The sequence below is a fragment of the Echeneis naucrates genome, chromosome 12 (genome assembly GCF_900963305.1).
Source record: "Echeneis naucrates chromosome 12, fEcheNa1.1, whole genome shotgun sequence".
In the NCBI taxonomy this organism is placed as follows: Eukaryota; Metazoa; Chordata; class Actinopteri; order Carangiformes; family Echeneidae; genus Echeneis; species Echeneis naucrates.
The window spans coordinates 2,374,811-2,394,028 of NC_042522.1; the positions used below are offsets into that span (position 1 = coordinate 2,374,811).

At 41.4% G+C, this 19,218-nt stretch overlaps 1 protein-coding gene across 2 annotated transcripts in view; it reads left to right on the forward strand.

Annotated features, from left to right (window-relative positions):
- The first annotated feature begins 658 nt into the window (after positions 1-658).
- The window catches only part of onecut2 (one cut homeobox 2), a 32,495-nt gene continuing 13,935 nt past the window's right edge, over positions 659-19,218 (forward strand). Inside the window, exons 1-2 of one of the 2 annotated variants that reach the window (XM_029515336.1) lie at positions 659-830; positions 927-1,895. In XM_029515336.1, coding sequence (XP_029371196.1) covers positions 659-830; positions 927-1,895 — 1,141 coding nt within the window. Of the gene's footprint in view, positions 1,896-19,218 lie in introns of both variants that reach the window. The other variant, XM_029515335.1, reaches the window with a different exon arrangement.

A 19,218-nucleotide genomic window follows, 5' to 3' on the forward strand; every position in this document is an offset into this window, starting at 1 on the left:
GCATATCAGAGAAGTATAGGAATAAATATTGATCATGTCATTGAATTATCAATTCAAAATAAAGATATCATGGGAGACAGTAAACCTTCAGAACAGACCATAGCATGGTCACTTTATTGTCACTTTCAAATCGTACTCGAAAGTTAAAATAGTGGCTAAATATTTAAAGAATGTTTCGTCCTGATCACACCCAGAGCCCGCTGCATCAGCAGAGCTACTGATTGGCCAGTCGGTCTAAAACCCACACCCTCTTTATCTTCCTCCGGCATTCTGGTTGGCTGAGTGCCCCGTCAGTCATGAGGAGGCCGCCCCCTGTCGGGCCCGCAGCAGGTTGGGTTGAGCGGTCGGTAGGGGACCGTGGACAGCTCCCGTCTGACGGGCAGAGCAACGCCGGAGGAGGAGAGGGCTGGATATGGGGGAGCCGCCGCACAGGCCCGTACGATCGAGGTAAAACACTTTTTATGTGCAGCTACAGGGCAAAATACACAAAGACACCGAGCTGGAGAGGCCGAGGAGAGCGGGGAAACAACCGAAGGAGTGAAGGCAAAGGGGGGATCCGACTACTGACCCATCCCGGCGCGTCAGGGGAGAAGCGACAGAGAAAGGAGGAGAAGGAGAGATAATTCCGCTCGACCTGATGGACTGAGAGGACAGATGAATGAAGACTGCCTACACTAACGCCTATAGATGCCTGGCCAAGGACCTGGACGCTTACGCCATGAACACGGACATGACAATGGACGGCATTGGAAGCCTGCATGGCGGGGTGGCGGTGAGCTCCGTGGCCCCTGACGCTGAGCTGATGAGCGGCCACAGCCCGCACCACGGCCGCGGGAGCTCGTCAGTATCGGCCGGGGGACCCGGGGCGGCGGCGGCGGCGGCGGCGGCGGCAGCGGCGTCCACCCTGCGAATACATCAGGACCTGGCCGCCGCCGCCGCGTCATCCCGCTCCGCCATGGTGACCGGCATGGCCACGATCCTTGACGGCAGCGGGGAGTACCGGCCGGAGCTGTCCCTGCCGCTGCACCACGCCATGAGCGTGCCCTGCGACACGTCCTCTCCCGGGATGGGGATGAGTGGCACCTACACCACCTTAACCCCGCTGCAGCCGCTGCCCCCCATCTCCACCGTGTCGGACAAGTTTCACCACCATCACCATCACCACCACCACCAGCGGCTCTCCGGGAATGTGAGCGGGAGCTTCACCCTGATGCGGGACGAGCGGGGACTTCCGAGCATGAACAACCTCTACAGCCCCTACCACAAGGACCATATGTCCGGGATGGGTCAGAGTCTGTCCCCAGTGCTGGGCAACGGCCTGGGCCCCATCCACAACACCCAGCAGGGTCTCCACAATTACGGCACGCCAACGCATGGAGGCCACGACAAGATGCTGAACTTCGACGCGCACCACACCGCCTCCATGCTGGCCAGAGGGGACCACCACCAGCACCGAGGCCTCGGTGGCCCGGCGGGCGGGATGATGCCTCTGAACGGGATGCACCACCCGGGGCATCCGGCTGTCTCCTCGGCGGGTCACCACCCCCACCCACACCCCCACCTCCAGTCTCCATCCCACGGGCCCGTGTTGGCTTCCACCCGAGAAAGACCGCCCTCCTCCTCGGGGACGCAGGGGGGGAATAGTTCTGGGCAGCTGGAGGAAATCAACACCAAGGAAGTAGCGCAGAGGATCACAGCGGAGCTGAAGAGGTACAGCATCCCCCAGGCCATCTTCGCCCAGAGGGTGCTGTGCCGCTCTCAGGGGACCCTGTCGGACCTGCTGAGGAACCCCAAACCCTGGAGTAAACTAAAATCAGGCCGGGAGACCTTCAGGAGAATGTGGAAGTGGCTGCAGGAGCCCGAGTTTCAGAGGATGTCAGCCCTCAGACTGGCAGGTAAGAGCAAAAAGCGACCACCCGCCGTGCTGATGTTGTGGTTTGTTTTGTGCGTTGAGACGAGAGAAGAAATTCAAACTCACCGTTTAGAAACCCGAATCTCCTGGCTTTCTTTTGGCTCCTCTAACGCGCTGCGCTCCAATTTAGGTGAATGAAATTTATTCAGATTGCTGGTGTTATGATTACCATTATTGATCAATAACAAAGAGATCGATACGAAATGACAAGGTCATGGGATTTCCCTCTCTCTCTCTCTGCGCTGGGCAACAACACGGAGTTTATTGCCGCAACACTTTTCCTCAACAGCCAACTCTGAACTTCTATATCAACTATTAACACACTGAAATGAAAAATGAAAGAAAATTAGGAAAGTTTTTTTTCCACAGAAAACAGAAATATGATCTTTAAATTTTGATTGCTTTTGGATGAATCCAATCATTGAAGTAAAGTGGCGTTACTGATTTTAAGGGCTCCTATTATTCAGCTGGTGTATTTGCGCTATTAAAGGCTCATTGTATTCTTAAAGAATCGGCATGGTGGGAGGTGTGAGGAAGCACTCAGAGCAGACAGAGATGCATCTCTGATTGATTGTGAAGAGCTTGAAGTGATCAGGCTGTGACATAAACACTCAGGTTTTGTAGGTTCAGTGGGTCTGGTGCCCCCTCTAGTGAGGGACTTGGTGTCTGTCCCAACAACAAGACTCTATTGTCTGCAGGGGACAGAGGCAGCAGCAGCAGGGATGGCAGCAAAATAAAAAGGATCAGGTGGCCCTGAGAGCGGGTTACATGGAGCTCAGGCCATTGTCTAGATTACAGGAATATTTGGGTGGTCTGTGGAGAATTTGAAGTAGGATGTTATATTTTCAACTCAGCTGTTTTCTGTTAATAAGCCATCAAAGATGCTTTGATTTCATTTTGTCTGTAGAAGTCAAAAATATTGCGACTCAAACCAGAAAGAAAGAATTTCTTTCTTTCTGTTATTTTCTCTTTGCACCATTTTGGTGAATATGCACTTAGTGTGAACAGCATGAAGATAACATGTGGTTAGTGGTGTAAACATCGTCTGCAAAGTGAATGTCATTTTCAGCCTTGTGTCCATGTTTCTTTCACCATGATATTTCATATAATCAATCCTGTATTGTGTATTTTACAATATAAATACAATAACATTTCAATTTCATGTCAGTTTCTCTTTATTACTACCTTTTTTTTCGCTGTGAGTGAAAAAGCCTGACACAGTTCAGTGACCCAGAGGATAAAAACAAAACCTGTGTTAAAATCATGAAAAATGTAGTGTCTGATGGTGGTGGTGGTCAGTCATGCAGTTAACAACAGTGACGTGGCAAATTGCAATGAGCAGACTATTGTGAGATTATTGCAAGCTTTTTGATCATATCTGTTGGGTTTTAAAACCATTTAAGCACCTTAAAGGAGGCAATTTTTCAAGATTAAGAGGACATTAACTGACAATGAAAGATGATATTTGATTGTTCAGTACTTACTGCTAGAAACCTTTGAATTCGTGTGTTCTTGGCAGGGTCATGTTTGAATCGGTTTAGTTTAACGTCTGGATTAGAAACAAATGGATCTGTGCCTCTGGGAGTCACAGCCTTTATGGGCATCAGATGCACACATTTCCAGCTGAAACAAACAGCATTTTGACCTGGGCCTACAATCAGTGCTTTAACTTTGCTTTAGCTTACTTCAGTGATTAGAGGGAAGTTTTAGATTTTGGGACCAAAACTCTCCCAAAGAAAGTGAAATGTGTATGAAGTCCTCTTTATCTGTCTGGGGTTGTCAGAAACCAACAGGCAGCTGTTATCCATAGACCAGAGGACTGAAAATGGATTTATGTATATTTCTGTATAATTACTCATAGACAACTAAATAAGCTAACAGCAGGCTGTATGTATGTTTAGCGATTCTGGGAAAATGTACATCGGCTGGCTGTGGTGTGTGGTTGGTATATAGTGTTGGTCAAGTTCATGACAGGGTTGCAATTAATATTATATTATTAATTTGGATAAAATGGCCATTCTGAAAATCAAACAGATAAGCAGTAATTTCCTCTAAAAATGTGCAGCATTCATCGAAAAAAACCTGCAGCAAGTTTCTGAAATAATGGAAAGCAAAAATCTATCAAATTAAAAAAGACGTTGAATGCTTTTGATTCACATCTGTAGATAAAAAAATGTCATAAAATGTGTACATTTGTACACTACCAAAAAAATATTTTTGGTAGTGTACAAATATATTTTTAGTCTGAAAATTCATACAACTCCAGTTCTCTTGTTTAATGAGAAGATTAGGGCTTATTTTTTACATTTTCTTCAAGCTCCATGGTTTTCTGAGTAGAGTCTGACTGTATCGATACATTAGTAAAGGGCTTTCATGATTACAATTAAATTTTTTTTATACACCTTTTTGGGGAACAACAATTTAATGGTCTGTTTAAAAAAATCAAAAAGAAAAAGAAATGTATGACTTTTTTTTAGCTCATAATTAAATATGGAAAGTGCAGTAAAGATTTGTCTGCTCTTGGATAACATTCACTATTTTAGCAGATGTCAGAAATATATCACAATATAAAATCTGAAGTATATGAAAATAATAAAACTGTACAGACAAAGTAATGGACACAAACTGTATGGAGTTTAATGTTTCTCATGTTTATGCATATTTTTTAATAGCTGTGATTATTCTACAGTATTATTAGAAAATAACTAGTTCAACAAACTTGTTGTTTTTGAACAGCATTAATAACTTGGCTGATATATAAAAAAGGTGATCAATTCTGATGAACAGACTTAAGCATTACAGAGATGGTAGTGAGAAAGTGTGGCCTGTAGAGCAAATATCCGACAGAGTAGAAACAATAAAGAATCTAAACCACCTAGCCTCGATATTAAAACTAGCGATTGGTTTTAATGTTTTATATCTGCGGCCTGTTTGAAAGGAATTCATTCTGAATTCTGACTAATTTGATTTTAGACTTAATTTGTAGTCCGGATTATTTTACACGACTTGACAGCTCAGTCACAGCATGATACAAAACCAGGCAGCTGCTTTAATGTTTTCATGTTCTTACGTTTCAGTGTCATTTTGAAGCTATCAGCTATCCAGTGTTTTCTATAATTTTCTATATAGAATAAAAGATAATCTAAATTTCTGTGTTTATTGTAAAACTCCACATTATATGAATGTAATTCTGTTATGATATAAATAAAAATATTTGCAAAAATATATCATATAATCTAACTTAATCCTGATATTCTGTGGCTGCATCACAACTAATATTTAACGAAGAGCTGCTAATATTTCTTCAAATCATATCTTTAGATTTATTTTTAAAGCTTTTTCTGAGATTTACTCAGTTGTTTTTGAATTCAGGTATACAATTTATAGTATTAATGTAACTTTCTTTTGAAACAAAAAATTATCAAACGTTCAGTCGTTACCTTTCTATTCAACAGCAGTTGGTCTTGAAGCTCTATCAAAATTTTAGATATGATTTGATGTGATTTGTCATTTCAGAGCTGCATATTTTAAACTTGTGTCCAAAGTTAAAAGGAAATGACACCAGTGAGGTCAAAAAATTGAGGCATTCATTCATATCTATTGCATACCATGTGTTGTAAAAATGCCATCATGCTCATCGTGCTGCAGCCCGGTAAAGCTCCTCACCTCCTGAGGAAGAAGAAGCAAAGATTTGCTTGCTTCTTCAGCGAAACACTGCTTTGTCCTTTAAAGGGAAACCTCAAATAATTCTTTCCAGTTGAACGGAGAAGGACATTTCTTAACAGGAGTGCCAAAAAATATAAAACATGAGAAAAATACCTAACAAATACATTTTTTTTTCTTTTTCCTAAAATTAAGGAACAAAAACACAAACTGAGAGTTCTCCCAGGTAGAGATAGAGAGGAAACGTTTAAAAATATATAAAGTATTTCTAAATTGTATTTTACAATCAACAAAAAAATAAGTGACTCATTAAATAAACGGTACTTATTGTATTTGGAAGTCCTTTATGCCAAGTCCACAGTGGCCCCAGCAGAACAACATGCACCAACTTAAAAAACACATGTAAACAGACAAAATACACACACACATGCAAAAAACACACCTTCATCAATTTGACAACACATGGGCTGTGAATACTCACAACACAACCTAAGTGTTGAAGGAAATGTTGACAACAATCTTGAAGGTCCATGTGCATTTTATTAAACTTTAAAAATATTAAATAGGTGAGTGCTTGTGAGTATTATGAATATTTGCAGTATTTGGTTGCCGACCCAGAACTAGAGTTGACAAAAAACACCAGAGTCTGAAACGTTAAAGCATTAAAATAAATGTAAAACCAAGGCACTAATTTGTTAGAGATGCAGAAATCTAGACTCTGGTTGCTAATGGAAGGGAGACACGAGCTGCTACTTTTAAAGAGCTTTAAAAGTATATATGTATGTATATATATATATATATATATATATATATATATGTATATATATATATATATATATATATAATCAATCAATACATGTTTGGCCTTTTAGATCAATTCAGCAACTGCCAGCAAAAAGACAAAAGCCTGGTCAGAGGCTGGCTCTTTAGATATTTTGACATTTAAGTCAGCCCATTATGGAACTGTCTTGGCTAGCTAATAGCATTACCATTAAAAACAGCTCTGATGTTTGGGTGCAGAACAACTAAAATGACTTTGGCCTCACATTCAGAAGCAGATGTTACTTGGTAAATTATCAGTGTGTTGATTTGTTAGTGCTTGATACCAACAGCATTAGCATTGGAACTAAGATTTTAAATATGGTGTCATCAAACATGTTGAGTGAAGCTAAACCTGTTTCTGCATGAGAAAAAAAAAACAACAGCAATATTAACATGAATGTAAATATCCTGTTTATTTTCTGATTCAGATTACTTTTTATGATTGGCTTGTGTGACACCTCTCTCCTCTCTCTGCCGTGACTTTAAAATGACAGTAGAAAACAACGGGAGCTTCAATTCCTGGATCAACAGCACTACAAGAAACCAATAGAGCTGGGGTCAAAGGTCAGAGCTGCAACACTCAGACAATAGATGGAGCAAATATTCCCCTGACCCTGAGATGAGCAGAGAGGAGCAGCAGTGCGGGGGGGTGGGGGAGGAGACAGTCGGATGATGAGGTTATTTTTGGTTTTTGTCTCGCTGAGTCCGCTGTTACATTTGCTGCATTTGTGTTGTGTATGTTCATGACACAGAAGATGATAATATAATAATATGGTAAGTCCAGTCACATTCTGACTTTCAGGGTGTCTTTTTAATTTTCCTTCATTCCCTCATTCACCTCATCAAATAAGTCTTTTGATAATCCTGTTTGGGCCTCCCATGGTCAGTTGCTTAATCAATTAGAAAACTCTGTCTCTGTCTGTTTTGCTGAATAATAAAAGATCTGGGACTTGACCTCTGAATCCAGGCCCTTGTCTCCTTTTCTACAGCAATTCTTACAAATCTGGTCCTGTCATAATTATATAATGTCACAATAATAATAATAATAATTTTCATACACAGCTGACTACCCATCTACACATCTACATCCCATAGACTGTATCTAAAATGACCAGGTCATTGTAGGCTATGCAGTGAGACAAAACATTATCAGGATGAAGCCACTTAGTTCAAGGGACTAGAATAGAAATGGTAACGCTTCAGTTTGTGCCCCTCTCCCAGCTGGATATCGTAGAACGTGACTGGTCTGCACAAAGATCAACCCAAGTCAACACTTTTCAGAATGAGCTGGAACACAGCCAGGCTCCAAAGTCTCATCGACATCCTTCCCATTACAATGGAGGCTATTATAGTAGCAGATTAATGTCTAAGGTTTTGGGATGCTTACTCACATTAAGTGTTCAGGTGCAGGATTGTGTCGATGGACAATGATCTCTGTGATTGTGCTGAAGCTTTTAAATGATGTTATGCCAATGACATGTTATTATCAGGATTTGTGGCATTCAATTAATCTTAACTAGATCACACAAGCCCACTGGTCTAAGTACAGTGCTGACAAAACGGGTCTCAAGTGGTTTACAAGTCTAATTATCTAGAGTTTTTAAGAAGATGACAATGTAGTGGGAGGCCATTAGCACACTGTTACTGTAACAAAAGAACAATCTCATATGTTGCTGGTGGTTCTTTCTCCTTCTTCATCTTGAATCTGTTTCTTTTCCTTGCCATCTTTCTCCTCCCGTGGACCTGTCTCTCTTGCTCTCGCTCTTTTGGGGGTGGGGGGTATTATGTGATTGTCGAGGGAATTGAACACAAGAGCAGAGGCAGCAGCGGCCCAATGAATTATTGATGGGAATCTCGGTGTGACCCGCCTTGGTCTGCTCACTTCACTTCTTTTTCACCTCGCAGCCGGGTTAACCAGGCAAAATGGAAGGCGAGAGAGAAAGAGACAGAGAGAGAGAGAGAGAGAGAGAGAGAGAGAGAGAGAGAGAGAGAGAGAGAGAGAGGAGGGGGAGGCCATTGTTTGGTTGAAGAATGCTGCTTGTTGGTGACTGAAAGTGAATTATGGATGAAAAGAAACAATGCTAAAATCAGTGTTAGACTAGGTCTCATCAAAGCTGAGTGCAAATGGCACATGGGAGCAGGAAACAAACCTGGACTCCAACAGTTCACCTGCAGTCCTATCTTTCCAATCACTGCACTGCTCACAGTCCCAGTGCTGCATGACACATTCAATCAAATCACATCTAGTTTGTTGTTTTTTCAGTTGTAGTAGCTTTCATTGAAACTAAACACTTCCTGCAGCTCTTTCATATTAAAGGCCTGCTCGAAGTAAGACTGGAATAGGTCCTTCTGACTGGGATCGACTTATTGCTGGGTTGGTCTTCTTCAGGGGATTTGTTGACAAGAAGGAAAATGTAGAGCATCACGCGACATGTCCTTCAGAGTCCACTTAGAGTCAAATTGTTCTGAAAATCTGAATGACTGAACCTAAATATTTTCCATTTTACGCATCCTACTGCAAGGAGACATAGTGCATTATTAATGAGCTGAACTCTGCTTTATGACACAGATTACCAGCAGTTACTCTGTGTGTGTGTGTGTGTGTGTGTGTTTGGCCTTACAGTTCCAGACTGTGGGAATATAGTCTGCGTCTGTTTTCACTGTTTGTGCTTTGACCTCCTGCATATTCACAGGCTGCTATCGATCTGTAATAATGGATTTAAGGCTGCTGAGAGGAGATCTTTGATGTTTATTTGTGTGTCAGCGTGAGAAGATTTGCTGTGATGGGTAGTACATCAGCATGTGAAAAAAAAGTGATATAAACTGTTTTGCGTCCCCACTCCAAACTGTGAAGTCTGACAAACTGTTCTCACTGAAGACACTTCTGGTGGGAGGAAACCATGGTAAACTAATTCTTTATCGTCGTTTAGACAAGCTGCAGGTGTGATGACTTGTTCCGGCATTAAAATCTTTGATTTGTATCTGGATGTCTCACCTCTGACAACAGATTGTCTGAAATGTGGATGTAGACTAAGTCTACCAATCAGGGGGCGACTTCATTGGCAATTAATGAATATATCGAAGTCTATGGGAACATGCTTCCGCTTTTCACTTGATTTACTAGCTCAGTAAACATTTTCCTGGTGAGTTTATAGTCTCTAGGTTTTAGCTGTCATCAATATAACATGATGCTCCTATTTCAGGGAAAATAGACCTTAAAGCAGTGGGTGCCTAAAGAGGTTTCCATAATACTTGACCCTTATGAGCAGGTGAGTGCTAAAGAAAGACGAGAGTCATAAGGTTTTGACACAGCCCAGTCACATCTGCATGATTTAGCCTCAGTTTCATTAATGTAAGAGAGAAACCATATTCATTCAACAAAGCACCAACCACTTTATCAAGTCGGTACACTCCAAACAGCAGCTTCTTGCTCCAGAGTATGTAACAACCTTCATTGTAGTTCCCAATAAGGACATCAGAGGAATAGTGTAGAGATTTTTGGTTTAGACTGTCCACAGCAATTATGGTGCTCTGACAGTATCCGAACAGTAGAAATGCGGCTGGGGCCGGCTGAGCGGCTCAGGTTCAGAGGAGAAAATGGTCCTGTCGCCACTTTATTACAACAGTCAAATCAAACGTGACACCTGGACTCTGAGCCCATCGACGCAGTGCACAATCAGTCAGAGCTACGCAATAGTACACAAAAACCTATGCACTGAAAGCAGGAAGACAACTCCGAATCACACATCAATGGCCACATGATTTTTGGAAAATACCTCACCAAAGGAGCCTTTTTTAAAATTAACTTCTCTCAGATTAAAGCTCACATTTCCCATTAATCCTGTTATTTTGTGGGGCAACTTTTCAAAGGGAATACGCACACCAGAGAGTAATTTATCTCCATCAATCTTTTCTCTCACTCTACTTGATCAACATAAAAGAGCCCACTGTAAATACACTAATGCAACGTCACAGTAGAACCATGTATTATTCTGCTGATGGACATGGTCTCCTACAAAAGGGCAGTTTTCTTGTGTTTGAATACTGTTTGCATTGTTCTATCATGTGTCTGTGTCTCTGGAGGAGCTACTGCAGCCATACCTGAGAAGATAAATGATGATGTCACAGGATGATCATGCATCTGCTTTTCTTATGATCAGAATAATCATTCGTAGTTTTTTGTTTGTTTCCCCCTGCCTGTTGTCTTTTTACCCTTCTCTAGCTTTAGTTGTTTGTATTTTTCTAGTGTTGCGAAATTTGTAAATGTAAGATTTTTCAGGTCCCTCCTGAAAACACCATGCTGCATCTAATAACGAAATACACAAATAACAAAGAAAACAATTTATCTAAGGTTCCAGTATGTATTTTCTCTCAGGTCCAATGAATAATGGAAAACCTTGAGATTTAAATCAGACCTGGTCCTGACTGGATGTGGATGAGAAAGTCTGGAGATCTTATTTGGGTTTTGTTGGTATTTAGGAGAAAGTTGTCGAGCGCTAGTTCATGATTTAATTAAAATCTATCTCAAACTGTATGGAAGAATGATTCAATGATATTATGTGAGGTACACACTTTTAAATAGACCAAAACCTCCAGATATAGCCCCACCTCCTTCCTCTATGTTCCATCCCTCTCTCATAGCCTTCTTCTGGCCGTCTCAACCTCCCCCAAGTTAATTAGTATTGGTGTCACCCTGCAGCTAAAATAACTCTGTCCAGAAGCATAATGAACGACGACAGGTGGGACAAAGCCATCAGGCAGCAAACTGTGTTCATGGTGAAGACAAACTGTTTTATACAAAAACAAGGTCAGACTAATATTTACCAAAACATTGCAAGAAACAAATATGAAGATTCTTCTGATGTTTTATTATTACTGTAAGTTCTAATGATACATTTTAGTATCAGTTGTATTGATGTAAAATAGCAAGTAAAAAAATTTAATTGCATGCACCTTATTAAAGTAAATGATTTTTACAGTAGTTTACAGTAGATTTCATTTTCTTGTCAAATAAAACTTATTTTTTGATCAATTAAAAAGGAGTTTAAATTTGATATTTATCTTTCCTTTTCTTGTCCCCACTTGTGCTGTTGACTCATGTTTTGGTTTCTCTCTAAAGTTATGAGTCATTGTGTTTTCCTCCTGTGTGTGTGCATGTGCGCGAAGCAGCGTGCTTGGCCATGCCTGTCTGCGTGTGGATGGGTGATGCGGATCGATGGCTGTAATCCCGAGCAGATTAAAAGAGCATTAATACTGGCAATGATAACGTAAACGGTGCGGACCCTGATCTCCATTGATCTGCAGGAACCTGATCCAGACCAGTTCCTGGAAGAGATGGGAGAGGTAGGGACAGAGAGAGAGAGAGAGAGAATGAGAGAGAGAAAGACAGTGGAGAGACAGCTGACAGGATACAGAGGGACAAGGGAGAGAAAGGTGAAATAGAATTTTTCATCAGAAATTTTATTGTTTTAAACTCCAGAATAATATGAAATATGCTAATATTAATAATAACTGTTTTATGTAGCAAATTCCATATATGAATAACCGAGCAAGTCAAAGACATTACTTCCTTTCCTTCCCTGGTTGGCAACAACTGAACAGAAATCCTGATGTCTTTGAAGCGTCCGATGAAAACTTGACCAGCCTTTTCCTTCACCAAGAATCTTCTTTAAAGAGAAGAGTCTTTTGTCAAACAGTCTTTGTGGGTTGCTGTTAGTCTTCTGGCATATGGACTTATTGTCTTTCTGCTGGTGTTTTGTTGTCAGTTGTTGCTGAAGCTGCTGTCAGTGAGATGGTTTTCTAATCAGTGCACTGTTCGATTGCAGGTCAGTTTAAGGTTTCGTATCAAATAAATTAATGAGTGAAATGAGGGTTTGACTCCTCTTACACAGATTCATCTCACACCATGTAATTTATCCCTTTCTGATTTGTCCAAATTAAGGGCGGCAGAAATTGGTGGGGCATTATGAAAGCTAGTTTGTATTGGTGCATCAGGGTACACTACGTGCATGTTTCCCAGGATATAAAAGTGCAACTTAAACTTTTTAAGTTATGGACCCAAACACCTCCCATTGGCATGACCTGGCCAGTCCTCCATTGTTTCCTCACGTTTCTGTTGTTGGTGCAACTGAACAACACATCTGTTGAAGTCACAGCACCGTTTATTAACAGAGGAAGTGATGGGCAGTGCATGTGTAGTGTGTGTAGTGTTACCCACAATTAAATGTAAATTTGTAAAGACAACATTCTTAATGTTTTGCACCAACCAGCTAGGAGTTGGAGTTGATATACATATTTCAAATGATCTACTAAAGAGCTAAGGTTCGTCTGTATGTCACATTAACTGGGGTTGTCTCAAAATGACCGCACTTGGGTCCTGGGTCCTGGTGTAGAATTACTGCAGCACATTTTCTTGTGTAAACAGCTTTTTGTTCCATAGACTGTATTGAGAGAAAAAAAAAAGATTGAGTGTAAATTGAAGGCAACCTTCACTGTATGCAATATCCGTCAGGAGGCAAATCCTCTGACTATGTCCATTATGAGCTGCTGTACTGTTGTTATTGTTGAGTCCTGGTTTTTAGTAGAAGTAAAGAATCTGGTGTTGTTAGCTGAAACTGTAACGCTCAGTTACATTCCTGACCAGCCAGATAGAGGAGGTTTGCCCAGGGCTCACTGAGTGTCACCACTTCCTGTCGGTGTGTCTTTTTCTTCCTGTGACTAAATGAACAATCAAAGTTGTTCAATTTAGACTTTATTCATCAACTAGCAATTGATCAACTATTAGGGGGCTGCCCTATAGGTGAGATACTTTTTCTTTATGTGTGTGTTTTTTCTTTATTTGGGTGTCCTTTTGTCTTTCCATGTTTATTGTTTTTGCTGTTAAAATTGAACCAAAACCCAATTTAGGGATAAAATAAAATTGATTTGAAGGGTCAGATTTCTGTTCTTTCCCACTGTGCTCACCTCCCGTGGATTTGGTGGTAAAGGTATTAAAAGTGGTCAGTTTGATACGCACCAGACAGATGAGTTTGAAGGAAATCCTCCTCAATTTGATTCGGCCACATAACTGGATTCATTAAGCTGAATCTGTCTGTTATTGGATTATGTTTCATATTGGATGGATGGGATCCAATAGTAGATATTACAGCCTTTAATGGAGACAGGTTTGGCAGGACAGAGCTGGCAGGAACATGACAGAGAAAAAACTAAAGACAAAGAGAAAAAAGTAACAGAAATAAATTATTACAGGAATCCAAACCATAAAAGTATATACACATTAACAATATAGAAAAAATAAGCACCAAACCAGGGAGGGAAATAGAAAATTCTTGTTATGGCTAAAAGTATGTTGACACGTCTCTCTACCAGAGCTGCTATCTCCTGGAGAAGGAAATCTGATCAACTTGTATCACTTTCTGCTGATCGTTTGGAGACAAACACAGCAGTGAGCGGTTCACTAGGATGTCCATTTATAGCCTCCTTTTGATCAATCACCAATTACAATAGAACCTATTGATCAGAGAATATTATCTTTCTGCTTGTGTTTATAGTCTGGAGCTGAGCATTGTGAGACACAGCAGCGATGGCTGACAGGCCGCCAAAAAGCACTGCTGATAAGAAAAGATACTGGGGGGCTGGTTAACTCATCATCTATTAGTCTGTAACTGTGTGTTTGATGTCCAAACAGAGCTTCCTCTGACTTGACTCTGACCGACTGTTTACACTGTCAACAGTCAGCAGGTTAAAGGTTAGTAAATGTTTTCTCTGTGGCGTTTCAAACTTTCTCTCCAGAGAAATGTACTTTCGACATCAAACTTTATTCTGCTTTTATCAAATTTAACCACCTGAACTCTGTGAATTCTGTTGCTTGCTTTCAGTACACTTCCTACAGTGAGCTCTAATGTTTCCATGGAGTCTGTGGCCATTTCCAAACTGACTACCTGTTTGTTCGGCTTAGGGTTAGAGAGCACAGTCAGTCCAGTCCCTCTCTTATAGCGCTGCTTTGGTTTCCAGTACGTATCCATACCAGCTGTGTGTCTGCTGCTGCAGTTCTACTTCTCTCTTCTCTTAAGAGTGTTAACCATCACTAAATGTTTCAACTATGGTCATACCTTTTAAATTTCTCTTCATTAAAAATGAAACCCAGATTTATTTTTGAGAGACTATATGTCTGCAACAGCTAAAATATAACAGTAGGTTATACCCAGATTCAGCCTAAACAGAGACTGAATTGGTTTCATGTGATTCTAGAAGAATCCAAAGCTCATGTTCACATGAGCTGCCGCATCACGTTAGTCAACCTGTCGACTATAACTAATTAACATGGGAAATGGAAAGCAGAAAGTTAGGCAGCACACAGCAAGAAGCAGTTGTGCTCCTGTGATGGCGGAATATCAGGTTTTTAGTTAGCTACTGTTTGTTGCTTTACTTGGTCTTTATTTGAGCTCTAAGGATGAAGCTGAAGGCAGCTCAACAGAAATGAGCTGTGTGATGCTTAAAAAGCTGAACAGAGCTGTTACACAGATGCTGTGAACGGAACCCACAATTCAGATACAGAGGCTGAAGCAGGAGCAAAAAGTTGGGGCTGAAGGATAACAGAGTGTTGAGACACAAGGCTGGGCCGAAGAGTTACCGCTGGAGGGTCAAACAACAAACTGGCAAAGAGTGGATGAGAGAGCTCGTCCTTTGAGGTGTGCAGGCGAGTGAGTTGATTAGCTTGAATGAGCTGCAAGTGTGTGAATGTGGAAGCAGGAACCAAAAGTAAGTCAGCCCTGCCGAGTCTGAGACCAACAGGGGACAACACAAATCTGACGAAAGCCAAAAACACCAACACTGACAAATCCTGACATTATCCCCCCAGACTGATAATACTTTCAATGGGGAAAGGCCCAATAAAACGAAGGGAGAGCTTCTGGTATTCAGTGAGTAATGGAATGTTCAATGTAGAAAGCCAAATAGACTGATGAGGACGGTAGTCATGGGTGGGTTCTGGTGACAGTTGGCAGGCCGCTGACTGCTAGCTCATGAATGTTCCAGGGCTGCTCGGGTCTGTTTCCACGCCTCCTTGAAATGGAGGATGTGTTCCTGGACTGATTGGACTGCTAGCTGGGAACAAAGGGGGCTGCTAGCCAGTAGCTGAACAGAGAAGAGAATTTTGAGAGTACTCCACCATAGGGAGGTGGGAGCTTCAGGTGATGGGTTTTTAGCTGAAACACAACACAGTGTGGCCTACTCACACTGCCAATTGGACTGAGGATGAAAGCCCGCGGTAAGGCTCACTGAAGTTCTTGCAAAATAATTTCCAGACTTGGGAAATAAAGAAGCTGATGAATGACAGGATTTATTAACAATCCAGCAGTTTCAAAGGCCGTGGGTAGTTTGGAAAACGGCAACAAAACGCACTGCTTTGGAAAATCTGTCAACTATCGTGAGAAGTCCAAAGCTAAGGGATAGAGAGAGGCTGGAGGAGACCAGCGGGCACAAATTGCAGAGATGTTCACCAGAAGTGTCTCTTGAGCAAAGCGATGGTTCAGTTAGCTCTGGAGTGGCAGGAGAAACAGGAGGGAAGCGATCAGACAGGCGCCCCAGTCCCATCGTTGCGAAGTTCGAACACTTCAAGGCAGAAGGAGCTGGTGAAGAGCAGAGCTGAGAGGAACGGACTTCAGCGTGAATGATCAGTTCTCTAAGGAGATGCTGGAGGGCCGCAAACGGCTATTCCCTGTCAGGAGAAATTTCATTGATGGAGGATCCTGCGCTGTCATCACAGTGGACAAGCTATATGTCAACAGCCAGCTGTTCCGGGAACCAGAGATCATCGCTTGGCTCTATTAAAGCACGTCTCTTTTCTCCACCCGAGGCTCATCGGATTCACCTGGGTATGGTAATAGTATGGTTAAAGTAATGGATGAAGGTAACATCAATTTCTCTCATTCAGTCTTTTTTTCACGCCTGACTCAATCATGTAAAAATATACAGCGCACATTACCCGCTGTATAAACTGCCGATCTCACCCACGGAAAATGTGTATTTATGTCATCACGTTGTTTTACATGTTGTTGTTTTCTGATACACTTTATTTATGAATGTGATGTCTATATGGTTCGTAGTGCAATTATATATTACGCAGTTACACTGGCCACACACATGCACTCTCCTCCTCTCTGCCACACACACACGCACACACACCCACACGCACAGGTACACTTAACTCATTCAACCACTTATGATAATTTACACACAGTAGATTAGTTTAGAACTAATTACAGTTTGTCACTTGGAATGTACGCGGAATCGGTTCACGTGAAAAATGGCTAAAAATGTTTACACACCTACACAATTTACAAGCAGACATTGTCTTACTACAGAAAACCCATCTACCCAAAGCAGGAAATCGTACATTAAGCTCATCACAGTTTCCACACACATACACAGCTAGTGTTAACACCAAACAAAGAGGTGTAGCCATTCTAATCAACACAAACATTAGGTTTACTTGTAAGAACACCAGTTCAGACCCAGAAGGTAGCTTTATAATAGTCAGCATATCCACACACAACACTGAGGTGTGTATTGCCAACATATATGGTCCAAATGGTGATGACCCCTCCTTCTTCCATAGCTTCTTCACAGCACTTTCGGTCCACCCAGACCCAGCACTTATAGTAGGAGAGGACTTCAACCTGGTATTCAACCCACAAGTGGAAAGAATCAGTAGTGCAGTTAGTCAGCGCCACTACCGATCATCCGAGATAATAAAGCAGTATATGAGTGATTTTGGTCTTGGTGGATTGGTGGTTTGGTGCTCACTTCACCCCATGCTGAAGGAATACACCTACTACTCACCAGTCCACCACTCTTATTCCTATTTAAACCACTTTTTAATTAGTAATTTGACACCAAGATCCACCACACTGCCATCAGCGACCACGCACCAGTCACTCTGACACTAAAACACCACCTTCTAAACAATGGAGATTTAATACATCATTGCTCAAGGACCCCAACTTTATTCAATTATTTAAGGAGGAATGGACAAGTTTCTGTGAGATAAATGAGCAGCCTGATGTCTCACCCTGCCTCCTATGGCAGGCAGCAAAAGTCATGTGAGTCAGAATAATATCTTATTCTTCATATAAGAAAAAACAGGAGCAAGCTCTCGAAACAGAATTAAACCAAAAAATTAAAGCTTTGGAGACAGCGCATGCTGCCTCCCAAGAGGAACATCTACTGAGAGAACTAATGGAACTAAAACTAAAACTAAATGAATTACTCAACATCAAAATGCAATTCCAACTGCAGATTACGCTTGGAGAACTTTGAAAATAGCAATAAATCCAGAAGATTTCTAGCAAACCAACTAAAAGAGAACAAAGAAAGAGCAACAATATAAATAAAGAACTTCAAGAACCCCTCAAACATATGCCAACAGGAAAGCCCTTGGACCAGATGGTTTCCCTACAGAATTCTATTAAGAGTTCTGGCCGAAGCTTGCACCAATATTTTACAGAATGTTCACCGAAATACAGGAAACCTCGACCCCTCCACCCAACATGAAATAAATATTATATATGTAGATATTAAAATTGTTTGCAAGATGCTAGGTAGAAGACTTGAAAAAGTAGCACCTCACATAATACGTCCCATAATATCAAAGGCTGACACTCTACCAACAACACACGCAGACTTATCAACCTCATAGACTATTGTAACAGTCAGAGCAAAGATGCCTTAATAGTCTCCTTAAATGCAAAATGTTCTCCTCACCACATTACAAAAGTCCGGGGTCAGAGATAACTTTGTCAACTGGATCAAAATATTGTACAGCTCTCCCAGTGCCTGTGTCAGAACAAATGATCAAACTTCTCCAAGCATTTCTCTCCAAAGGGGAACCAGGCAGGGCGGTCCACTTTCTCCCTCCCTTTTTGAGATATTTATAGAGCCACTCACAGCTGCAGTTCAGCAGAACCAAAATATTAAGGGAATTAACACACCAAACGTGAACCATAAAATAAGTCTTTATGCTGATGATGTATTGCTTTTCCTACAAACTGCACGTCTCTCCCTGTAACAATAGCACTCATTGAAAAATTCTCCGGTTGAGGCAGATGGCCGCCCCCCCGGTTCTGCCCGAGGTTTCTGCCTCTTAAAGGAAGTTTTTCCTTGCCACTGTCGCCAAAGTGCTTGTTCATCACGGGATCTGTTGGGTCTCTTTAGATAAATTTATAAAGAGTTTGGTCCAGACCTGCTCCATATGTAAAGTGCCTTGATGTAACTTTGTTATGATTTGGCACTATACAAATAAATCTGATCTGATTTGATTTATTAATTTTAGCAAATTGACTGCCCTACCCATAAACTCAAATTTCCAGAGTACATTAACTGCCCCACTATGGCCAGGAAACATTAGATATCCAGTTATCAACGTCCCCGTCAACTTTTCCCACCTGCAATGGCTAAACCACACCATCCTAATAAAGAAATAGAGATGGCCTCACTACCCATCTCACTTTTGGGAAGAGTAGCAACAGTGAAAATGCTGATCTTGCCAAAAAGTAACTATTTTTTCAATGGTTCCAACCCAACCTCCCCAACTCGGTTCAAATCACTAGACTCCAACATCTCCAAATTTCTTTGGAAAGCTGAACCACCACCTATAAGCTTAAAGACTTTGCAAATGAGTAAAGACCATAATGGTTTGGAATTACCAAACTTACAATTACTACTTGACCAGTAGATTACAATATATACTAATGGATTAAGCCAAATTTGTTAGAACAAGCATGGCTCGATATTGAACCAACCTTTTTCTAATGAAATCCCAA